Source organism: Gorilla gorilla, chromosome 2 (assembly GCF_029281585.2).
Source record: "Gorilla gorilla gorilla isolate KB3781 chromosome 2, NHGRI_mGorGor1-v2.1_pri, whole genome shotgun sequence".
Classification (NCBI taxonomy): Eukaryota; Metazoa; Chordata; class Mammalia; order Primates; family Hominidae; genus Gorilla; species Gorilla gorilla.
In genome coordinates this window covers 91,670,618-91,697,166 of record NC_086017.1, presented here as the reverse complement: position 1 = coordinate 91,697,166, position 26,549 = coordinate 91,670,618, and the positions used below count along the sequence as shown (strand labels likewise).

The 26,549-nt window shown below is 34.9% G+C and overlaps 1 protein-coding gene across 1 annotated transcript in view; it reads left to right on the top strand.

Annotated features, from left to right (window-relative positions):
• Positions 1 to 26,549, top strand: part of GBE1 (1,4-alpha-glucan branching enzyme 1) — a 274,004-nt gene that overhangs the window by 95,559 nt on the left and 151,896 nt on the right. Inside the window, exons 4-7 of the mRNA XM_055383606.2 lie at positions 16,474 to 16,599; positions 17,404 to 17,539; positions 19,916 to 20,006; positions 23,409 to 23,618. Coding sequence (XP_055239581.1) covers positions 16,474 to 16,599; positions 17,404 to 17,539; positions 19,916 to 20,006; positions 23,409 to 23,618 — 563 coding nt within the window. The remainder of the gene's footprint in view (positions 1 to 16,473; positions 16,600 to 17,403; positions 17,540 to 19,915; positions 20,007 to 23,408; positions 23,619 to 26,549) is intronic.

The following is a 26,549-nucleotide window of genomic DNA, read 5'->3' as shown; positions in this document are numbered from 1 at the left end:
TCATAATGTCTGTTTAAAAAATAGGACTTAATTTAAAAAATATGGAAAGAAAAGTAGCCCTTCTTATAATCATTAATGGCCTGGCCCTCCAGGCTACCATCCACTCTTGATAGATTTTATGGGTATTCTTGCTCATCAGTTTTTAGGCATTTGTTAACTGTCCTTGCCCTTGTCCTCTGCCTCCCTGTATTTATATGCTTTTTATTATCATAAAAATATGATTATACTGTGCCTATTAGTCTTCAGTTTGCTGCACCCCTCCTAATATATCATGCAAATCTCAAAAGGTACATTATTATGTTAGTTACTTGAAGAATCAAGTCCATACCCATTACTAATAGAGTGATGTCTACAAGGTATAAATTAATATTTATTCTGGCTAAGCATTTGACTTTGATATGAATATTATAAAAAGAAATAAAATGTATTAATATACTCATTCTAGATCACTCAAATCTGTTTCTTATAATAGCTAACATAATTTTATAACAATTGTATGCTTTCTTGAGGTATTAAAATCAGGGCTCCACCTTCATTACCGCTGCTTAGAAGAACAAAATGTTCATTTTCTACCCTCCCTGCTTCCTGCATTTGGGTCATAGAAGTGCTCTGAATTTACCCTGTAAATTGTTCAACAATGTTGAGTGTTTTGCGGGATGTGGTTTTTGTTTTTTCTGTGTACTCCTATGTAACTTTGCCTACAGATTATAAAGAAGTGCTTGAGATTTAAAATTTAAAATTAACCATTAACATATCCCGAGAAGACCACTTATATGTAATGTAGAAAGAAAATGTTTACAAGAGCTGACAGTAGGTTATTTTAGTTTAACAAGTCCCATGTCTTTTTTTTTTTTTTTTGAGACGGAGTCTTGCTCTATCCCCCAGGCTGGAGTGCAGTGGCGCAATCTCGGCTCACTGCAAGCTCCGCCTCCCGGGTTCACGCCATTCTCCTGCCTCAGCCTCTGGAGCAGCTGGGACTACAGGCGCCCGCCACCACGCCCGGCTAATTTTTTTTTGTATTTTTAGTAGAGACGGGGTTTCACCGTGTTAGCCAGGATGGTCTCGATCTTCTGAGCTCGTGATCTGCCCGCCTCAGCCTCCCAAAGTGCTGGGATTACAAGCGTGAGCCACCACGCCCGGCCAACAAGTCTCATGTCTAACATCAATCTAGTAATTTTCATTTGTTTAATTTTCATAAATTACTTAAAGAAATTATTTAATCAGCATTTCTAAGAGGTTAAAAACACTACTTCAACCTACAGAAATTAAATGGATGTGTAGTATAATATATGTGAATATATATGTGTGTATTTATAAATGTGTTATTACTATTATGAAACACTGTTGCAAACTTCCTTTGAATTAAAAAATTCTCTCAGAATAGGCATTATTTCATATACAAACTAGAATGTAATGAAATAATATAAATTGAAGAATATACAGGTGATGGCTTTTGTTTGTTGCCTTTGTAAATAATGCCATTGACATTTGCATATTTATATTAAACGAGGTTTACTCTGTCATTATGCTAAATATAGTTAGTTTGTGATTGCCAATTCTATGTCATTGACTTAAGAAGTCACATTTACAGTCATGTTGAGAGGTTTGAAGTGATAATAATAATGAAATAATAATCCGTAATGTTTTGCACTGGTAATTACAGTGGGTGATTTTTGCAAATATCTGTTCATGTGAATAGAACTATAAGCAATCTCATGAACACATTGTTCTCAGCTGAGCAGGACCTCTTTCCATTTGATCCTGAGACATGAACTCATTTTAAAATTAATAATGAGTTATTATATAAAAATAATTTTAACATCTGAAGAAATTTTGTTGGTTTTCTTTTTCTTTTCAAAATGTTGGGGCATTTTAGGCCCAGCTGCTCTCAGGTTTGGACATATCTGTACTATTTGTCTTCGTAGTGCTGGCAGGTTTTTTTTTTTTTTTTTTTTTTGACACATTCAAGTTTTCTATTTTTGCCATTTAATTTTCCAGGCTCTGTCATTTCCTTACCATTCTTTAAGCCTTCAATCCAGGTTCTGCCTCCAGCTTTGCTCATGTGAACCTTATTCCACTTTTCTCTCAAACTTACTTTGATTCCAAACTTTCTGATATTCCAGATGTGTTGTGTTCTTCTGAAATGAGGTCCTAGGTTAAGTCAAATTATGTTCTTCTTATTTTTCATAAAAAGAGTACTGCTTCTCATCTTAGTTGAAATACAGATTCCCCCTCCTCTTCATCCTCTCTGCCCCTACCATTCCTAGGTATTGCCAACTTCTGTATCTTTTTGCATGATAACTGTAATAAACTCTGCTTATAAAAAATAAATTTTAAAATTTGAATTTTGAAACCAAATGCACGGAGAAAATATTTTTTTTCTATGCACAGCCCCTTTTTATGATTATTTCTCATGAAAAAGCTGATTCCGAATGTGCACATAATTATGTGTAGGAAGGTACAAATGGAAATTATTAGTGTCATGAACTAATTAATGATGACATTGAAATGGGAAAGGTTCCCTTGTCCCCCTCACAGGGCCCGCGATGGGGGTGTGGCTCACTACTTCAGTGCCCGGCTGCTCCAACCTCTGCGAGAACTCACAGACGGGCAGGCTGTGGGGCTCCAACCCCACGGCAGTGCCTAGGGGTGAATGTTTACAGCTCATGAAGCCCCAGTGGGCGTGTGCTACCGTGTGCTTTTAGTTTGCTGTCTATATGCTGCTTGTGTTAACCAGCTCAATTAGACCCTCTACCTTGTCACAAGGACAGAGGGTTTTCTGTATCCCGGGTTCTTGCCTTGGTGTACTGGAAGAATAGGATCACATCTGGGCTTGGAGAATGAGTGCAAGGTTTTATCGAGAGGAAGTAGCTCTCTGCTGATGGCGGAGCTAGTAGGGAGGTGGTTTTCCCCTGGAGTTGGGCCCTTCAGTGGCTCTGGCTCTCCTCAGATTGCCCCGGCCAAACTCTGTCTTGTCCCACCAGTATATGGCCTGCGGGCATGCTGATGTCTGTTAGGGTGCTCTTCAGCTGGCGTGCCCCCTCCGCGTCCTCCTGCCTTCCAGCTGCTTACGCTGATGTGGTCCTCTCGACGTCTGGCCATCTATGTGTCTGCCCGCTGGGGTCTTGGGTTTTTATAGGCCCATGATGGTTCCTGGCGGGCCAGGGTGGTATTGGAAAATGCAACATTTGGGCTGGAAGGGCAGGAGTGCTTGTGCTCACCTAGGTCCATGGGAGTGGAGCCCTAGCCAGGGACCCAGCTTTCTCTACCCAGCACTTCCCTTCCCTCTTCTGTATTATTTAAAGGGACCATACTTTTCCCTTCCTAGCACTTCCATATCAGCTCGATAGTTATCTTTGAGTTTTCCACTCTTTGTGACTATGTAGATAATGGATTTTATTAGATTAAGCATCACTCTGCATTCTCAGGCAAAACCAATTGATCCCTATATGATCTACCTCATGTACTTGTTTCTTCCTTCCGTTTCTTATATGAGTTCATTAACCATGTTGAAATCTAGCTGCAAGGGAGGGAGAAAAATGTGATTTTTAAGCTTTCCATGTTCTCTAATACAAGGAAAGAATGCAGAAAGGCAGTTTGACTGACTAAAGAGCCAATATCTGCTACAATTTTAAAATAAGAATTATGTATTGAGAAGAAAAGTATCAAGTTTTAGTAATGGCATTTAAAGTAACATTGGTAACTTTCTTTTTCTTTTTTCTTTTTTTTTTTTTTTTACAAAACTGTTAATGTTTGGCAAAATGATTGATGTGATGCATAGTATGGAAATTGCAAAATTTAAAAAATATTGATGGGTTAGAACAACAGGGTAAGATCAGAGGCTTGAGTAAATTTACCAGACTCTTTTATGACAGCATTCCCAAGTATAGTGGAAACTTTTTCATAAGTGAATGATGTGAGTTTAAGGACAATCATAGGTATGCTCAGGACAACAAATGGATAAATTTCTGAGCCAGCATGGAAGCCTTCGATAATTTAAGTGAGATTAACTTGAGTTTATGAAGATATTTAAATTTTATTGTTTGAGAATAATAAATTAGTACGAAGGGCCGGGTGCAGTGGCTGACACCTGTAATCCCAGCACTTTGGGAAGCCGAGGCGGGTGGATCACCTGAGGTGGGGAGTTCGAGATCAGCCTGACGAACATAGAGAAAACAGGTCTCTATAAAAATACAAAAATTAGCCGGGTGTGGTGGGGAATGCCTGTAATCCCAGCTACTCGGTAGGTTGAGGCAGGAGAATCGCTTGAACCCGGGAGGCGGAGGTTGCGGTGAGCCGAGATTGTGCCGTTGCACTCCAGCCTGGGCAACAAGGGCGAAACTTCGTCTAAAAATAAATAAATAAAATTAAAAAAATAAATAAATTAGTAGGAAGATTAGGCAATGAAGGATTAAATATAATTGTAAATTTTTGTTAAAACATAAATATATTTAAAATGCAAAGTAGAGATTGAGACAAATTTTATTGCAAAATATTTATGATTTGCAAAAGTATTATTACCAGGGTTTTAGGAAATATATTCCCTGTAACCTGATGTTTTCTTTCCTTTATGATAATTTATTGTTATTATTATTTAAAAATAAAGATCTATCATTTTGTTACTGGAACACTGGTACTTGTAGCTACTCTGTCTTTTACCTTCTCAGGTCTAGCTTTTATCTCCTAAAGCACTAGACTGCAGGTCACAAAATCTGAATCAAGAACAATTGGTAGGATGGTGGCAGTGGTTAGAAATCAGGCTAAGGCATCATTAAGATATTCCTCAGGAGTTCCTACTGCTTTTCAGGGTTGAAAACTGCTGTCAAAGATACATATAAAAGCCTAATATTTTCTTACTGAATTAAAGGGGAAAATGTTTGTATTCCAGGCACGTCGGAGTATACAAATCAATCTCAACAAGTGTTTAATGCGACAGGTGGTTGTGGGATACATGTTAGAAAAATAATTATAAAAAGCATTCTTTTTCTCTGTTTTATTTAATGCTTGTATAAATGAATCACCATTATCTAAAAAATTATACTGTCCGTAAAGTTCTGTTTCCTGATTGATCCCTTAATGTAAACATTGATTCCATAGATATTTTAAATGTATTAGCAAACTTACTTTTCTTGTATCTGTGTACTGTGAAATATGTTGTATTTTATCATCTTTTTTTCTTCCTTCAATGTGGGCATAGTATATTTTAAATATAATTATAAAATCTGGAAAATTGAACACTTTCTCACATTTTTCTTTAGAAATACTTTTTTTAAAAAATAAAAATGTTTCATGCTTTTTTCTTCTGAATTATGTAGTCATCCAATTTTTTTTCAAGAGAGCTTTTGTTTGTTATTTGATCTTTTATTGCTGTGCCAGAAAAAGGAAGAAAATTACAGTTTGTGACTGTTTAGGTGGGCATTATTTTTGGTTATGTTTAATAAAAGTATTTGCACTTTGGCCAAATATACCTTCAAATAATGATGAATAAAGGTATGCCTACAGGAAATAACCTTTTTCTCCTGATAAAGTACATACTATACAATCTCATTCATGATTTAAACATTTACATTTAAGCTGGGTTCTTTTACTGAATATCACAGTTAAGTTTTTGTTAAATGTCAAAATTAATGTTTAACTTTCTTCAATTTAAAGTGTGTGGTTCAGTGTATGTGTGTGTTTTTTTTTTTGCACTTCAGTATGTTCATCTTTATCCATCCTAATATGTCAGTAGCATTACATTTCCCCACATGACTAGTGCTCAAATTGAAAATTATATGTTCTCATGAACATACAATTTTTTTTAAATGGTCAGCCATAGGTCACTGAGTCTCATCTTACGAATATTCCCCATGCCTCACTCATTGGTCAGGTGAGTAATTCCCAGACCTGTGCTTTATTGACTGAATTATATTCACTAGTTTATTCAGTAGTTTTCTCTACTTTTCCAGAGGAGTTGTCACATTTAGAGATCAAGCTCAAAGTTTGCTGCCTTGTGCCTTGGCTTTATCTACACAAGATGGGGGCATTTATGTTTAAATATTTAGATATATCTGACCAAGGAAGGATGAAAGTAGCAAGCTTCATTGTGTAGAATCCTATTATTTACCACTGTTTCTTCCCATCATCACTGTTTCCACCTCTAGTGCCTGAGTCCATTGTCCAAAGGTCACTCCAATTCTTGACCATCTTTTATAACCTACTGGAATGCTGTTAAAAAAATCAATTGACAAGAAATTATCCAGATGCATATCTAGTGCTACTTCTCACTGATAGTCATTATCTCTTTCCCATAATACAAACTATTTCATCGCTTTGTTATTTCTTGATGGTTGTATTTACTTTCATCATTGTACATACATATCTATTTCCAGTTCTTTTTCCTCTAATATCACCTATACCTGGCAAAATACAGATTTTTTTGTAGAAGAAAGGAGAGAAAAGAATGATAGTGTTCCAACCTGTGAGACCTTAATTTGTAAAGAATATTTAAAGATTCAAGAGGAATTCATCTCAACTGTTTATTTAATAGTCATTAACTATATTCTTGGATGTAATAGTCTTAATGTTTATTGAATACGTAATTGTATGTTTTCTTAAAAGATCCTATAATTTTTAGAATTATGTATTCTATGTGTAGTCTTCGGAATTTCTCTAGATTTCTTTTAGGGGTTGAGTTATTTCTTTTTTTTCCCTCCATGCTTTATATTTTACTTCATTGCAATGGCACTTAGAATGATTGCTTAGGGGCCGGGTGCGGTGGCTCATACCTGTCATCACAGCACTTTGGGAGGCTGAGGTGGGCGGATAACTAGCTCAGGAGTTTGAGACCAACCTGGCCAATATGGTGAAACCCCGTCTCTACTAAAAATACAAAAAAAAAAAAAAATTAGCCTGGCGTGGTGGCATGCACCTGTAGTCCCAGCTACTTGGGAGGCTGAGACAGAAGAATCCCTTGAACCTGGGAGGCGGAGGTTGCAGTGAGACGAGATCATGCCACTGCACTCCAGCCTGGGTGACAGAATGAGACTGTCTAAAAAAAAATTAAAAAAAAAAAAAGAATGATTGCTTAGGAATCATATTTTTTTCTTCAAATAATTGAATTTATCACCACATAGACTTTTGTAATTATACTTAATAAAATGTTTTTAAAAGAACTTCAACTCATCCTATGATAGTGCTTCCCCTATCCTATCACTTCTGAAAATACTTCTTAGATTTTTTTTATTGGCTTTATACCAGATTATAACTCTGTTTACTTAATAGAATTCTAACCTTCACTGCACATGGATGAGTCTCTTTGAAGCACACTCTTTCAGTAATGAAAACTCACTGATTTTTTCCCCTTTTCATAGCCTTTTTCTTTTATTACGATATTGATCTTTCAATATCTTGGATGTTTAAATCCCACATTTTTGTATCATGTGTAATTCATTTGTTTTCTAGTCTAAGACACCTAATCAATCTTTACATGATTACAACATCTCAGCATTGTTCCTTTTCTTTTCACTTAGGAGTGGTTATTATTACTTGTTCAGGGATATCGTTTTCAATGCCTGCTTCCTAAATCTCAAATAATCCCTTTGGACTTTGTCTTTTTGTAGTGACCTCACTTTGTAAGGTTTTTGTTCAGGTAATGTACTTGAAATGAAGCAAACACTTTATCAGTCCTACTTAGTTGTTTCTTTATTTCTTTAAAGATTTGCCTCAGTAAAAAAGCAGAGAAAGAAAAACATATTACAATTGTAATACTCCTTAACTAGGCTAGAAGATAGGGGAACTAGGGTATAAACCTTGGGGGATAATACTCCTTTTTATAGGTGCAGAAGCTTCTGTCTCTCTAAATCGTTCTAAGTCAGGACCTGGTTTCAGAAGTGACTACTGACCTTTATTTACTTTCACAATATTCTGCAGTTTCTTCTTTCTCATGTTACAGAAATGAGATTGTAATATATTTATAATTCTCTAATTGGTGTTGTCAGGGACAAAGAAGCTATGTGTGTTATACCTCAAAAATAGTCTTTTTTTTTTTTGTTCTATACATTGGTGTCTGTTATCCCAAAGTTTTGTATAAACTGGTCTGACACTCATTTGTATCACATTACAGATTTATTTTTCATAGCTAATATACTCAGTCTTTTCCTTTAATGAAGTTTTAAAATTATGATTTGTAAGTATTTATTTTTGTTAGAGAAACCCTTTGTCCTATTCAAGCTGTTGCTATGGATTCAACCTTGGAAAGGTTTCTTGTTTTTTATTAAAGAAAAAAAATACATTGTGATGGCATGTTTTAAAATAAGAAATCTAAAATAATGGTACCTAGTGAAATTTGATCTATAGGTTATTGCTTTAGAAGTTTAACTAATTTCTATCCTTTTTTAGTTAAGCTACTAGCCAGGATATCTTCTTTTCTCCTGTATAGCGTCCAGTCTTGCATAATATAAGAGCTCAGGGGCATAATCTAATCATTTAATCTCTCTCTCTCCACCTCTCTCAGTTCCTGAACATTGTAGATGTAAAGAGCCTCACAAGGATGGTTTTATATGCATATGTCTTATATAAGTTTATTTGATTAATTGAAAACTATGAACTAAATTATGAGGCAAAGAAAGAGATTTCTAAAATATATAAACTTTATTATCCAGATAAAATTAACAGAAAATTAAAATAATTTCAAGAAAACAGTTATGTTTATTTGGTACCCATAGCAGGCTTAATTAAATAATATATAATGTCATTTATAGCCTAAATATTACCCTAATTTATATAATCTTACCGATTAACTATGTACAGTTTTAGAAAAATTCACCCAGGAAGTGGTCTTTTATATATTAAGGTCTGTTTAATTTTAGTGATCTCTTTATTTTAATTCCCCATTAATAGAAATATAAACTCAAAGTTCACAATGAACTAGCAGTTACGATGAAGAGTGTTTCTGATTTTCATCTTCCTAGTTAGGAAATTCAGAATGCAATTTTTTCAATAGGTATTTTTTTTTTGTTCACCGATTATCTGTTTACTTAAATAGTTTCATCTCTGTTTAATGAAGCAAATATGTCAGGTATTGGATAGGAAAAAAATATTCCCTTTGCTTTTCCATATGGTAAATTTAGAGGCTTCATTTACATCATGTATGCAGTGATTGTTTTTGTCTAATCTTTGAAAATACTTACGTGGGAAGAAGGCTAGGTATAAAAACTGTGTATTACAAATTTACTGTTTTTTGTTTTTTTTTTTTTTTTTTTTTTTTTTTGAGACGGCTGGAGTGTGGTGGCGTGATCTCGGCTCACTGCAACCTCCGCCTGACAGGTTCAAGCAATTCTCCTGTTTCAGCCTCCCGAGTAGCTGGAACTACAGGCACCTGCTACTACGCCTGGCTAATTTTTGTATTTTTAGTAGAGACGGGGTTTCTCCATATGGATCAGGCTGGTCTGGAACTCCTGACCTCAGGTGATCCACCTGCCTTGACCTCTCAAATTGCTTTGTTTACAAGCATGAGCTACACACCTGGCCACAAATTCACATTTTTAAAGGCTCTTCTCTCAAGTCTGGAACTCAGCAATGTTTATTTTGAAGGAGTTTGCTTTACCTGGGAATCATCAAGGAGACTTACCTTGTTTAGTGAAGTTCACTGTAACGTATTAGTACATATTTGTCTACTTTTTGGGAGTAGGAACACAAGACAAATGTATTATTTCGACTACTCATGAAGATAACTTATATCTTTAAACTCTTTCCAGTACTGAAAAATTTCAACTAAGTTTATTTCCATTTTATTCATAGAAAAATTATTGTTTCCAAATTTTCCCTTATTGGCTGTATTAGTTTCCTAAGGCTATTGTGTAAATATGTTGGCTTTAAATAATGTAAATGTATTCTCTCATAGCTTTGAAGTGCAGAAGTTAAAAATCAGTATCACCAGGCTGAAATCAAGTTGTCGTCAGGGCCATAGTCCCTCTGGAGGTTCTAGGGGAGAATGTGTTCCATGACATTTTCAGCTTCTGGAAGTGGCTGGCATTCCTTCACTAGTATCCTCGTCACTCCACTCTCTCCCTCCTGGGTCACAGTGTCTTCTCTTCTTCTGTATGTAAAATCTCCCTCTGTGATTGCCCCCCTGCAGAATCTGGAAATGGAGTAAGAATCTCTCCATTTCCAGATTTGTACTTTAATCACATCTGCAAAGACCTTTTGTCACAGAAGGTATCATTCACAGATTCTTGGCGTAGGGTGTGGATATCTTTTGGGAGGCCATTTTCAGCCTCACACAATGGCAAAGAGATTCTTGCCCACATACTCTTCACATAAGCTTCATTAATGTTAAATTGGCTCAGCAGAAATGACAAGCAGAGCTGTGGATAGAATTTATACAAATAGGTCCTGTTTTAAACAAAACAAAACAAAAACAAGGATAAGTAGTGAAAGATTAGTTTGGTTGAAATGAAATTTATGAGCTTTACTTTAAATTGTATTAAGTTATTTTAAAGTTTTAGCGATTATAAATTCTATCTATGCATTTTAAAATAATGTTTACACTAGATATTTGTGACTATTAAAAACACACATTTGGCCGGGCGTGGTGGCTCAGCCTTGTAATCCCAGCACTTTGGGAGGCCGAGGTGGGTGGATCACCTGAGGTCAGGAGTTCGAGAGCAGCCTGGCCAACATGGTGAAACCCTTCCTCTACTAAAAAAAATACAGAAAGTATCTGGGCGTGGTGGCAGGTGCCTGTAATCCCAGCTACTCAGGAGGCTGAGGCAGGAGAATTGCTTGAACCTGGGAGGCAGAGGTTGCAGTGAGTGGAGGTGGCACCATTGCATTCTAGCCTGGGCGACAAGAGTAAAACTCCATAACAACAACAACAACAACAACAATAACAAAAACACACATTTATTTCTTCGGGATTCAGGTCATTGGTAGAATTGTTAGCTTTTCCTCTGGAATATCACTTATTTTTCTACTTAATTACAAATTTTTGATCACTTTTTTCTTTTTTATGTTCCTTCCACCCTCTTCTACAAATTACTTAAAAATTAATTATAGGCCGGGTGCAGTGGCTCATGCCTGTAATCCCAGTACTTTTGGAGGCTGAAGTGGGCAGATCACCTGAGGTCAGTTGTTCAAGATAAGCCTGGCCAACATGGTGAAACCCTTTCTCTACTAAAAATAACAATTAGCCAGACCTGTCTGTGTGTCTCTGTGTGTGTGTGTGTTTCAGTCTCATTGGAAATACACATATACATATATATATGCACACAGAATACTGATATTCAGCATTGTACACTGGTATGGCTATACTTATTAAAATAAAAATATTTTAATATTTGATAAATAGGTACTGCTCAGGGACTTTGTGAGTACAACTCCTACCACCCTCATGTTTCTTCCAGAACTTCCAGAACTCAGGACAACTCAGCTATTAAAGGATTAACAGCTGGCAAATACTCTGTGGCCATCATCTCATCTGATTGGTAGAAACAAAAAATATACATGTTCTTAAAATATGTTGGGTTTATGTGTACGTATATCAAAACATTGTTTTACACCTTGAATATATACAATTTTTGTTAATTATAACTCAATAAAGCTGAAATTTTAAAAGTGAAATAAAAAAGTGCAAGTAGTATTTTTCTATAAGTTAGAAATCACTTGTTTGATAATTCACTTTGACCTGTAGCCTATCAAATAGTTATCTTGATCAATATGTTTTTTTTTCACTCTGCTTTAAGCAAAAATTTTTTAAAGAAAAGCTTCTCCTCACAACATTAGGAGATATTCATAGTATAATTGGGGCAATTTGAATTATATGATTCAATAACTGTGCGTTTTCTGTTAGCCTGCTACACTTTCCTTCATGAAGCCTAGAGCTACATTCATTACCATCTTTCAAAATATGCTAACAGTTACTTCTAACCAGCTGAACACATCTGATGTTTTTATATAAAACTGTTGGCCACCTAAGGAACATATTGTCTCAGTAATTTTCCAGTACATGGAAAATTTGTGTTTTGCAAGAAGCATTTTAAAATATATTCCAAGCATGAATGAACACACACACACACTTTTTTGTCTTCAACATTTACTGTTTTTTATATTGTGTATTTGAGTTTTAAATGACATGTTCTAAATAAAATTTGACTTTAAACCATTCACTAAGTTAATTTGACTTTTACACAGTTAGAAGTTTCTTTTATTAAATTATTTATGTAATCTAATAATGTCTTTTGATGATAACCTCCTATAAGTCAAATAAATAATTTGGCTCATTAAAAAGGATTATTATGGTATTATTTGGTATTATTATGGTATTATTTCCATTATATTTCTTTCAAGTAATTTGATATATTTTGTTAAGTTGTATTTCTTAATGTGTTAATATACTTAAGGTACGCAAGATGTACACCTTAAGTAGCACACTCTGCAGATGTATGTGTGATTAGATGATTCATATATTTGTAATCCTTACTAAACCGCTTATATTTTTGGAATCTAGAATCTATACAAGTAAATGAAGTGATAATATCAGAACGTATAGCTAAAAAATAAAAACTACTAACAATCCCCTTACCCATAGGTAACCATATTGATATTTTTATATCTTTTAAAATACTTTAGGCTGTGAGTTTTTGTGCATTTACATTAGAAAGATACAATATATTCTTTCATATAACTTAGAAGACTTTTTCTGCAAGCAACCTTTAATATGCTTAAATAGTATATTTTTTAACAACTATACATTATTCAGTCACTCTGTCTTTGCTAATAGAAGTAGCACCAAGACTGATAGACAAGGGTATCATTTTTTGAGCACATATCTTGATTGTTTCCATGAGGCAAGCTTTTATAATTAGTATTGCTGATTCATTGAAGTTACTTTTTTCTTTTAGCTTAATTTTTTTTTTTATAGACAGGGTCTTTCTCTGTTGTCCAGGCTGGAGTGCAGTGTGATGATCATAGCTCACTGTACCCTTGAACTCTTTGGCTCAAGCTGTCCTCTTGCCTCTCCCTCCTAATTAACGAGGACTGTATGCATGTGTCATCATGCTGTTTAATTTAGCTTAATTTTATTTTATTTTTCATTAATATTTTGTAGAGACCAGGTCTCCTTATGTTGCCCAGGCTGGTCTCAAATTCTTGACCTCAAGTGATCCTCCAATCTCAGCCTCCCAAAGTGCTGAGATTGTAGGTGTGAGCCACTGTGCCTGACCTGGAATTAATTTTTCTGAATTTTTGATGCAGATTGTCAAATTGCTATTCAGAAATTTTATACTGCTTTATACTCACACTAGCAGTGTATCAGACCTCCCATTTGACAGTATCAAGTGAACTCTTTTAAACATTAGCTACCAGACTTATTGTTGAAAGATCAATCAAGCCAGTTCTTTCTTTCAGTTTGCACCTTAGCATGCTGACATTTTGAGGTTGTGAGTTAAATGACATAAAGTTTTCTCTAAAAATTTTTCCGACTGGAATTTGAACTCATTGGAGCATAACACAAATGCAGGATGTGCCCTCCCCCTCACCAAAAGAGTTTTGTGAGCAAAGTTTAGTCCGTAAAGGCTATAGTCTTCACTCTTTGCAGTGTCTCTCAAATTAAATTTATTTAGACTTATTATGATACTCTTATTTGGTTATGAAGATTACAACAATTTAGAAACAAAGTGAAAAGCAAGGTGAGACAGCTACTATAGACAAATGTACTAGTAAGTAAAACCTAAGTTACTATAACAAAATACTTGCAAAATTCAGGGGCCTAAAGAGTAGAGATATTTATTATGTAACAATCACAGGTCAGTGTTCCGGATTTGGTAGAAAGCTTTGCTCTCCTTAACAGTTGGTTGCAATTCCATGAATAAGAGAGGAGAAAATGGAGAAATTAAAATACTCCACTCAACAAGCAACCCTAGTAGAAATGACTGTTAGAGTAGCAGAAGACAGAACCTTTGGAAACAAAATATTGAAGTTATTCAGTGAATGAGCAAATACTCCTTTGTCAAGTCTGTGATTTGATTTTACCCTACCTACAAACTTAGAAGTTAACCTGTTACCATGTTGTCGATTCTGGCCCAGGACTCCTAGAACAGAGAACAATTATTTTATTACTCATGGCACAGTAGGTATCATATTTTCACTGGCTCCCCTTGTCCTCCAAGCCGCATAGAGGTGACACTATATGACCCAGATGGCTGCTGCTCACACATTGGGTTCACATCATAGCTGGATAATATTGAGCCTGGAGAATCCCTTCTTTTGTAGCAGCTCTGTGTCTTCAAGGGCATCATTATGTTATCCTTGAAGGTTTCTCGCTAGAAGGACAGCCCTAAGAAATGGCTCCCATTAACAATGGTCAGGGCCTTGCCTTCTTGGCATACCCAGCAAAAGATATAGGAGCATCAGAGAACCATGCAGGTATTGTTCCTTTCAACATTCAACACCCATCACTCAGTAGCCTCTGGAGACATTTGTGTGTACAGCAAGATGAATGGATTAGTGTTCCAAAGGATGTGGGGGTTAAATTCAGCATGAAGTAGATTCTTCATGTCTTAAAATTGCAAGTATTTTCTCTGCCAACGGACACCTTTAGAAATTATTATTAGTTTATGATCGGCCTTTGGAGGTATTATAGAGCCGTTTACAAAACAGAGAAAGCATAGGTGGATAGATTAGCCAAAGTGGTAGTTACAGAAAACTGGTTTATAGTATTTTGTTTCCTCATACCTTGTTCTGGGTTGATGAGTGAGCAAAAGGCCCTTTCTTAAACATATTACTGTAGCATATTATGCTACAAATTCATGTAGCTTAAGGGAGTTTTTTTTTAAGCTTAAAATAATTGAAATAGGTTGGTCTTATTGATTCATGTTTTGTGATAATGGCTTGAATAATAGCAACACCTGGCGATGATTAGCTTTAATAGGTGGGAGGCATAATGAAGGAGAAATAATTGTATTCATGTAAGTTAGACGTTCCTTTCACCACTTACTTGGCCTCTCCATCATAAACCATAATTTATTATTTTTTGGCATCTGAAGGAAGTGCTGTGGAAGCCTGTTCAGAGAAGAGAAGTGAGTATTAGAAGCTCTGTGTTGAGCTTTTGGCTCTGCCACTTGGTTATTTTGGGACTTCTGGCAACTTATGTAATCTCACTTAATATTTAGGTCACAAAGATTTTCTGGAATCAAGTGAGATAAGAATGTAAAAGTCTTTATAAACTATAAGGCATTATACAAATATTTAATTACTAAGAATTGTGAGTACTTAATCTTTTCTCTATTAGAGGAGACTGAAGAATACGTTCTCCTCAATGATGAGGACATAATATAGCTTTTAATCTGGATTTTTAAAATTGTATTCTACCTCCTTTTAGAAAGTTTAGTAAAAAAGGCAACTTTGTGTAAAAGCTACAATTTCAGCCTGCTGCATTGGCTCATGCCTGTGATCTCAGCACTTTGGGAGGCTGAGACAGGAGGATCACTTGAGCCCAGGAGCTCAAGACTAGCCTGGGCAACACAGAGAAACCCCATTTCTACAAAAAAAACCCAGCCCCCGCCAAAATTAGCTGAGCATGGTGGTACATGCCTGTAGTGCCAGCTCCTCGATAGGCTGAATTGGGAGGATCACCTGAGCCTGTGAGGTTGAGGCTGCAGTGAGCTGCGATCGCACCACTGTGCTCCACCTGGGTGACAGAGTGAGTCCCTGTCTCAAAAAAATAAAATAAATAAAAAGCTATCATTTCAATCATTTGGAAATTCCATTTATATGGCTGGATAAATTCAAAATCATTTATTCAGTTCTAAGTCTTAATGGTAGATTCAGTTAAAAAAATAAATTTGTTATTTTTTATTATCAAAAATAGTAGTCATATTGCTGGCAAATATGTGAACGGATGATTAAAGGAGATTAAAGGAGATAATGTTTGGTTTTATATGGTAAAGAATACAACAAATAGGAGGTAAAAGAAGTTGAGAAGGTGTGGAAAATGTATGTGTCTGTGCGTGCACATTGTAAGTGTTAATCAAACCTGTTTTTCTTCTTTAGCTTCCTGAACATGTTTTCATTAGTTGCTATAGAAAGGAAATGAAAGAGATGGTTATATAACTCACTGATTGCTTTTTTTAATGGAGTAGGATGATTTTCTCCCATTGATTGATTGATTGACAGAAGCTTCCAAATAATATTCTTGTCTTTTTAGTATCTACTGTTCGTTTAAGTAAGCACTCTTATGGCTGGTTTGCAGTGGTGGAAATTGCCAGAAAGCCATAAAATGTTCAAGCTGGAAGTTACTTTAAGGATGATATAGTAACAGCAGATGAGAAAACCAACATTGATAGAATTATGTTCCTGAAGGTCACACATCTGTATGGTGGTCTAGATTCTTAAGATCAGTCCTCCTTTCCTACTTGTAGCAGTGCTCCTAAACCATTATGTATTATCAGAGTTCTGGATGTATTTTAAAGCAATAACATGTCATTCTCTTTTTAGGTAGTTATTACTAGTAAAAGCGGAGAGATCTTGTATCGTATTTCACCGTGGGCAAAGTATGTGGTTCGTGAAGGTGATAATGTGAATTATGATTGGATACACTGGGATCCAGAACACTCATATGAAGTGAGAACAACAAATCTTTAAATAAATTATTGTTCCAATATTTCTAGGAAAGTTAATTTTTACTTTTATAACTTTTATAGTAATGTTCAATGCTTCTCTTCACTGACAGTTGAGTATTTTACATCATAGTATTCCTTTTATACTGTATGAGTATCATAGTCTGTCTTCTGTAGCCAATAACATATAGAAGTTAGTTTTTGTGTTGTCTGTTTTTGAGGTTAAAGAAAACAATACTAAATTGCTATATACTAATCTATAAGGGATACTGGTTTTTTTTTTTTAAACTACAATTTCTGATTGATCAGAGACTCTTTAGTGCAGTATTTCTCAGGGTTTGAATTAGGATCAATGTCCTTAGAAACACGGAATAGGGAAGACCATGTCATGAATGTATTAACTAGGGTAATTTTTACCGCCATATTAGTGACAAGTGTTCTGTGATTGTTTGAACTCACTTTCTGTCCTTCAAATCATTGGAGTTTGTTGATATATACTTTGCATTAGATAATTACATATGTATTTCATGGCTCTTACATTTTCTCTAAGGCCTAAGTTAAAAAAAAATCTTTACTCAATGATAAGGCATAAGCTATTACATGATTTATCTTTTAAAATAGGTCCACTAGCAGGACCATAAGGACTTTTTCCTGAGAGAAAATTTAGTGAGTGTAGCTGGTGCCTTTTATATGTGAGAATAGTTCCAAGTGTTTTAGTATATTCACCACTTTTTAAAAATATACTTGATCAGGTAGTGTCATACCAGAATTCCTGGCTTAACTCTATACGTAATTTTATATTCTGTAGTTTAAGCATTCCAGACCAAAGAAGCCACGGAGTCTAAGAATTTATGAATCTCATGTGGGAATTTCTTCCTATGAAGGAAAAGTAGCTTCTTATAAACATTTTACATGCAATGTACTACCAAGAATCAAAGGCCTTGGTAAGTAATAACTGTGATTTTTATTCAGATAAAATTTTAATGAGTCTGTTCTCTTATTAGAAAAGCTAATTACAAGTGTCTCTTTTTTGTGTTAGGAGATTAAATATGTAATAGAAAGGCATTTTATTTTAGGCTTCTCAAATTGCCCTGTAATAGTGATAGCATAGAAAGGAGAAATGGAATAAGATAGAGCATAAGAATTAAAGATATTATTCCAATTTCAATTTTAAGTAATGTGAACTGATGACTTCCAAAATTTCAGATAAATATGTAAGCATAATTACTTTTTTACTGGAGGAAACCTTTATCAATTTAAGTGATTATTGACTATAGCCTGTTCATTTTAGTCTGTTAAGGAAAAAAATCTTTTATCTGTAATGTGCCCGGAACTCATTTTGTATCAGTTATTTTATATAGCCCCTGCCTGGATGATTTATTTAACAAACATTTATAGAATATCTATGTGAGACACATTTTGCTAGATGTTCATGTATTGAACTATAATGGCACAGATCCTGTCTTCATAACAAACAGGAGAGTAAAGAATATATTGCTGAATTATTGATTCAGTGTGCTTTAAATCTGTTGTTTTTATAGGTAATGATATTTAAAATAATACAACAGTATATTTAACACCTGCTTCAATGACTAGGAAGGAGGATAAAGCACATGTAATTGTGCTGCTTCTGCTAGGGAGTCCAAATTTTGGCTAGAAGAAAGGATTGTAAGCCATGGTTAAAGTTTTCAGTTATGTATGGATTATCTGTGATGGTAAAGTCAGGTTCCAGAAACCAAAATTAATTAAATGTATAGAGTATTTAGTATTAATTATAATTAATAGATATTATGCTAAATTATTATATTTGAGATATTCTTTCATATTATGGAGTAATAAATTGCTTATGACCCAGTTCTTGCAGAACGTTCAGCAGCACAAGGATTCTCTTACTCATCTTTGTGTTTGAATTGTCTAGACTAGTACCTGGAATGAAAGTGAATCCAGGAATGATTAATGCCATAAAAATTAAGAATAAAACTATAAATTTGTGCTTGATACAAGGTATCAGCCCAGAAGAATGAAACTAATCTAATATCTTTGTTTATAAGTGTATTTACAAATATAGTTGTATAGTTACATGAACTGCCATTAAAATGAGCTTATATAAACCTTAAGAAAATTATAAAGCTTATATGAATTGGACTTTGAGAGCAGAATAAGAATATTTACTATGTATGTTACAGAACTGTAACTTCCAAAGTAATGAAATCATATTCGAACATTTTACCAAATTATACTTCAAGAAGAAAAACCTGTTTTTCTTAGCTTTTTTAAGACCAATACTTTTTTCTTCTGATTATTTGCTTATATTAAAAATATATTAGAATTTTTTTAATGTTACGGATTTTTAAAACACAATATCTACTTTTTTGAGTCACTTTATTTACTGTTAGAGCAAAACATATTCAGATGGAGAAAGGAAGGTGATGTGTGTTTGTATGTGCACATACATGCATATATGCAACTTGGAAATAATTTTTTAGGTGCAAATTATATAGTGGAAAGTAGAAGCATTAATGCTGACTGTATAAAAGCTACCTTGCAGGCTGGGCGTGGTGGCTCACGCCTGTAATCCCAGCACTTTGGGAGGCTGAGGTGGGTTGATCACCTGAGGTCAGGAGTTCGAGACCAGCCTGGCCAGCATGGTGAAACCCCATCTCTACCAAAAATACAAAAAAATAGCCAGGGATGGTGGCACGCACCTGTAGTTCCAGCTACTTGGGAGGCTGAGGCATGAGAATTGCTTGAACGTGGGAGGTGGAGGTTGCAGTGAGCTGAGATCATGCCACTGCACTGCAGCCTGGGCAACAGAGCGAGACTCCATCTCAAAAAAAAAAAAAAAGCTATCTTATGGAAAATAAGGGTTTGGTGCTATTTCTTATGCTATATGGAAAAAAGGATTGAAATATATAGAAATACATAGAGTCAAAATAAAAAGTGTATGTCATGCAATTGGTTATTTTTATTTAGCTTTCATAATCTTCAGTATGAATATTGCAAGTGTAACTGATGTTTAGCATATGGAGATTGCTGTTTTTAATATGCTAAAACCAAATTAAGTAAATTTGCATATTATTTATTGCTTGTTAAAATGAAGATATATCAAATAGCTAGTCAGAATACAGCTCTAAGAGACTATCCAATGTTGTTAGATGGTCAAACAAAAAAATGTTAAAGTAGTAGAACTTTTCAAGACGACCAAAGCTTCTAGATTGTTTGTAAATTTTAATGTATTTGGAATAAGGATGCTTTTTTTCCCCATTACTTTTTTTTTTTAATGTGGCTTTTAATTTAGATTTGACCATTGCCTTATATAGGATACAACTGCATTCAGTTGATGGCAATCATGGAGCATGCTTACTATGCCAGCTTTGGTTACCAAATCACAAGCTTCTTTGCAGCTTCCAGGTAAAATCGGAGACTCATTGTGTTCATTTTTATTTTGAGCTAATAATTTAAAGAAATAAAATGAAATTGTTCATTTTTTATAACATTGTGTAACCTTTTAGGGTTAACAGAGTTAATAGAAGCTGAACATTTTCTTTTACTAAGGTCATAGACTCTCTTCTCCTCCAGCCTTAGAAATTGTCCTTGATTTTATGTTACTCCTCGTGGGATGATTTGTGATATAGAATGTCCAGTTACCTGCTGAAATTGTCACTCATTTGGAGCCCATGTTTTAGTCAGAAAATCTTTTCCTATGAAAGCCATTATTGTGAGAGAGCACATCGTTTTCTGGAAAGAGATTGACTCATCTAGGAAGGTCACCGAAGAGTCCCTTGGTACAACAATTACTACTCACAGAAGGGCTGCCCTTCCCTCCAGACTGAAATGGATGGAATAATTCTCTCTGGACAGAAAAGACACCAAGGGATTCTATACAATTAAAGAGGTGCTGACCTAAAAGACCACAGACCGAAGAAGTCTAACACTCAGTGTCATGGAGTTTATGACGTATGGCATATAGGCATTGCTCCCATCATCATTCATACAGATTATTATTTTTAACTATAATAAAAGCTAAAATGAAAATGACAGGGAACTATAATCAGAAGTCTGATCAGTTTAGAATAGATCAGAACAAATACTGCAAGTGAGATCTAAAACACGACTAAGATTTAACTGGGGAAAGTGGTGAAGTGGGCATAAGTAGGTGACATTCCAGACATAGAAAAAAGATACTGGTTCATTTACCTGTTTCGCTTTATATTAGTTCTCCCTCAATAAGTTATCTATAATACGGTCTCCAAATCCTCCACTCTGGTTCTTTCCTGAGCCCACTCCAAGTATGCGGTCTGCCTCTTTACTGAAGTTGCTTTTGTCAAGGGTATTAGTGACCTTTACATTGTTGAGGACAATGGACAATTCTTAGCTTACCTAAGCTGTCAGCACCCCTTGGTACAGCTGGTTACTGTCACCTTCTTGAAACCTTTTTCTTTCCCTGGCTTCCAGAATATTTTAACCTCCTCTTGTTGCTTTTCCCACCTCACTTGTTGCTTATTGTTAATTTCCTTTGCTCTTTCCTCATCATCTTTACGACCACTAAATATTGGACGTCCCAATACTCAGAACTTAGTTCCATTCTCTTCTTCATCTGTATGAAATATTCGGGAGGATCTCATCAAGTCTCATCCAGTTTTGTAGCTTAAATATATGCTATATGTTAACTCCCAAACTTAAGTCTCTCTGACCTATCTTATGAACTTCAGAAAGTATATATTTGATGTTGGAGTATCTAATACATATATCAAACTTTATATGTCCAAAATTAAATTTCTGATCTTAACTTCAAACTTCCTCTCCCTGCCATCTTCTCTAATTCAGTAAATGACATTTTCATCTTCTAGTTGTTCAAGCCAAAAATCTTGGCATTATACTTGACTTGTCCCTTTCTGTTCCTCCCTACACGCTAGCTACTAAAAAATCTAGCCATCTGTAACTTTCAAATATATCCCAAATCTGGCTGCTTCAACTGCCCCCACTGCCACTACCCATGTCCAACTTGTGATTATCTTTTACCTGGATTATTTCAATAGCTCTTTAACTGGTCACTCTGTTTTCTCATGCTGTCTTTCCCCTTCTCTTACCTTTGTTCTACCAATTAATGGTCAATTTTTCTGCACGGTGGCCAGAGTAATCATTTAAAAATTAAAGTCAGATCATGTCGCTCTTTTGCCCAGAACCATAATGAATCCCTGTCTCCTTCAGAATAAAAGCAAAAGGCCTCACACTGGTTCCCAAGGCCTCACTTGATGTGCTTCTTGCCTGACTCTTAGAGCTCACCTCTTTTTTTTCTTGACCATTCCAGTTAGAGTAGCCTGTTTGGTTTTCTTCAAATGCTCTTAGCTCAACCCTGCCCCAGTCCCCTGCACCTGCTGTTCCTTTCTGTCTGAATGCTCTTACCCTTAGATATTATTATGCCTTGCTTCTTACTTTTTTTCTTGCTCAAATGTTGCCTTTTCCATGAAACTTTAACAGATGACCCTATTTAAAATAGCAAACCTTCCCTCCCCACCAGTGGCTTTTCTTTGTTTTCTTTAGGACACTTATTATTATCTGACATTCTATGTATTTTGCTTGTTTGTTGTCTCCCAATGGGAATGTAAATTCCATATGATCAGTGGTGTTTATTTTTTTTGCTGGTGTATCTCCAGAACATAGAAAATGTCATGGTACGTGGTAGATGACTTTAGTAAGTGGCAAACAAATAAAGGAATGAATGAAGGAATGAGTGAATGGCTGAATGAAAAAAAACTGTAAGGCTGTTTGTTATTGAACATGTTCAATGAGTATAAAAATGGATAGGTGGCTGGAATAAAAAGAGGGTGTGGGAGAGTGTCATAAGATAATTAGCATTATTGGAAAGAGCCAGTAGATGGTGCAGTAGGCCATGATCAGGACAATGGTCTTCACCCTGGGATGAATGGGAGCACAAGTATGATTTTAAGTAGGTAACATGATTTATTTCCAGTTTAAAAAGACAGCTCTTGCTGCTCAGTGGAGATGGCTATCGGGAGACTTGCTGTATACTTAGCACTGTACCATATCATGAGGAGCCTGATAGTAATAGCCGCTGCCCTCAAGGAGCATATAGTCGAGTGAGGAAGAGAGACAGTAAACAATTGAAGGCAAAGGTGACTATTTAAAGGGCAAAGTTGATGCTGTGGATGACTATAATGTCAAAATTTTACACAGGTTAAGAAAGGCATTCTTCTGTGAGTAATTTTTGTTACCTATTTCATTCAGACTAGGGGACTACCTTTGACACAAACACACCTGCTTGTGAGCTACCCATCTTATTTACTTGGGTGGTGACAAATGTGGCACATTGTCTTGGCCCACTGGTAACTGTGGGCATTCTGTTTTTGGAATAAGTGCAGGAGGGATAACCTCAATCAAGGTACCATGGATATTCAAATAAATTCTTGAAGAGCCCCTCAATCTCAATTGTACACCCTGAAAGTAATGGGCAGTGGGCAAACAGAGCAGGAATGACTTGCTTCAGGTGGAAATCAGCAGCTCTGAAAATAGAGAAGCAGAGTTTTATTATTTACATCCTCAAAATGTGAATTTTGGTTGGGGTATAAATCTACATTTAATAACCCGATTTAAATTATTTTCTAACTTAATGGTTTTAAATTTGCTTAATATTTGATATTAAGCAAATTTGAGTTGTATCCAGGTATCATGTCACATGCTGTTTGGATATTTAAAGTATCTAGTACTGCGATGGTGAAACAATTGCTGCACAATCGGCTGTTTCCTCTAAATGTGATGTAATCTTGTTTTTGCTGTGTTCTTCATTGTTAGCCGTTATGGAACACCTGAAGAGCTACAAGAACTGGTAGACACAGCTCATTCCATGGGTATCATAGTCCTCTTAGATGTGGTACACAGCCATGCTTCAAAAAATTCAGCAGATGGATTGAATATGTTTGATGGGACAGATTCCTGTTATTTTCATTCTGGACCTAGAGGGACTCATGATCTTTGGGATAGCAGATTGTTTGCCTACTCCAGGTAGGTACATACAATATAGAAATGTTTTCTATTGTTGCTGTTTAACATTAATTTTTAAGAATTTCACTAAATTCATTGTGTGTGTACTCTCTCACTGGTACTTAATGTTCTTAATTGGATTTATTTTTGTTGTACAGGGGATTTTACCTTGTTTTGTATAGCACATGTATTTGTGGTATATTTCATTAAATTTCAATTTTACATATCTTACGCCATGTAAAATATATTGGTTATATAATCATTTAAAAATTTTACTGTGAATCATCTTTTTTAATATCTAAAAGGCCACTTTATCAATTTGACTTAAACCATAGCCAGTCTCTTTTTACTAGAGAAATACATTGTTTTAAGTAGGCCATTTAAAAAAATCATACTTCATTGCTTCGTATCTTAAAATTACATGGTTTTGATTACAGCTAAATTAATTTATAACTATAAAACAACAGTTACTAGTATATAATATGTTTCATGTATGGTGCCAAGTGTTTTAGATATATTAGCTACCTATTTTATCTTATTTAATCTGCTCAGCAACTCTACTTACATGTGGTAAACGCTATTGTTATAGCCATCTTACAGATAAATAAACTAAGGCTTAGTGTTGAAACCATTTGTTAAGATCAAACAGATCTCTGACCTCTTCTACCATTTAAGGAGAAGGGTGTTTTACGTGATTAAATAGCATATGGCAAAAATTAAAAAGACAAGTTAAAAAAACATGAACTTGTGTTTATTATTTGTTGTAAGTGAAAAAATGAAAATGTCAAGCATATTAAAAGCAAAGTATCAAGTAATGTGTAATACATATTTTTATAATACATATACATATTTGAAATATGTATATGTATTATATACATATTATATATATTTTATATATGTGTATGTATTTTTGAAAAAAGTTAATGACTTTTCTTTCCAGTGTTGCATCATACATAAACATAAATATACCTAGAAAATAGGCTGTATAGAAAAATGTCTCAGCAAATAATTTTATAAAATGAAGAGGTCTCATTTTTCAACCTAAATTAGATGACTTATATATGAAGGAAATTCATACATTATTTCTGGATATCATACATTATTTTATATTTCATAGCCATTCACGAATCACTCATGCCAGATAAGACAGTGTAATAGGTGAGAAAAGAAACAAGATGGTAGCTGGGTTCCTGGCCTAGACTCACTCTGGTACAAACTGATTAATCATTCTTATTCTCAGGCTTTTTATTATAGAAGGAGGCAGAGTTTGGGGACTAATATAGTTTTGCTCATGAAGGTATTTTGTATTCATGTCACCTTTTGAACATTTATTATTATGCCACAGATTTATGGCAAATAAAAAAGACTAAATCTGTATTAATTCTGTGATATATTAGGTTGGTGCAAAAGTAATTGTGGTTTTTGCCCTTACTTTTATTGGCAAAAAACTGCAATTACATAACTCTATGAATTACATTGAGTACATCTTATAGAAGTAGAATATGCACAAGAAATTCAATTAATTGAACTCTCTGGTTTATATTTGGATGAAGGAGGGTTGACTCTATTTTGTAGAACTGTGCCTTATGAAATAAATATATTTATTAAATAGTTAGATTTTTATGTTTTAAAACAATTCTTCTGTAGAATTATACCTTAAAAAGAAATATACTAAGTGGATGGATTTTTATGTTATACAACATTTTTATTTTATTCACGTTTATTGTAGTGTACCTTGTTGTACCAAAGTGCATTTAAACTTAGCCAATTTTCTAAACAAAAGGGATCATACATCATTGTTTTCAAAAACATTTCTATTACAGAAATTGAGACAAACTTAACATTGTTATTTAATACTCGGCTTCTTTTTTATTGAATTAACTATTAATCTTTCTCATGTGCATGCTTTTGGTAAATAAAGCATCCTATAGTTTTAGCTTAATTTATTTTTTATTGTGACCACTTTATTTGTTTTTTTCTGCTGTCATATAGACTTAGTCCTCTGTAAATATAGTTTTATTAAATTGCATTTGTATTATTCTACGTGTCATTCTGTTTGACCAATATCTAAATTTTCCCATTTTATAGAATTAGTATTTTCTATATAGGTTTATACTATTAATGTATTAGGGTTCTCTAACAGGAGAGAACTAATAGGATATATATATATATATTTATATATGATGCTATATATATTTATCAAGGGGAGTTTATTATGAGAACTGACTCATAGGATCACAAGGTGAATTCCCACAGTAGGTCATCTGCAAGCTGAAGAGCCAGGAAGCTAGTCTGAGTCCCCAAACCTCAAAAGTAGGGAAGCTGATAGTGCAGCCTTCAGTCTGTGGTGAAAGGCCCAAGAGTCCAAAAGCTGAAGAACTTGGAATTTGATATTCGAGGACAGGAAGCATCCAGTACAGGAGAAAGATGGAGGCTGGAAGACTAAGCTAGTCTAGTTTTTCCACATTCCTCTGCCTGCTTTTATTCTGGCTGTGCTGGCAGCTGATGAGATGGTGCCCACCCAGACTGAGGGTCTGCCTTTCCCAGTCCACTGACTCAAATGTTAATCTCCTTTGGCAACACCCTTACAGACATATCCAGGAACAATACTTTGCATCCTTCAATCCAATCAAGTTGACAGTCAGTATAAACCATCACAATTAGTTATGACATTATTAAACAATATAGATAAAATCCTCCAAAGCCAGTGTATATAAATTCATTTAAACAAATACTTCTTAGCATTCATGATCAAAGTCCTACTTTGCTCTTTTGGTTATTTATTGCTGCTTAGTAAGCCAAAAATTTAGTGACTTAACAGCAATATTTATTTTGTTCCCAAACTCACAATTTGGGTATACCTCAGTGTGGACTGCTCTTCTTTTCTTCACCTTGTGTCCCCTGGGGTGGCTCATATAGGGGACAGAGCATCTGCTTTTGGGATGGTTCACT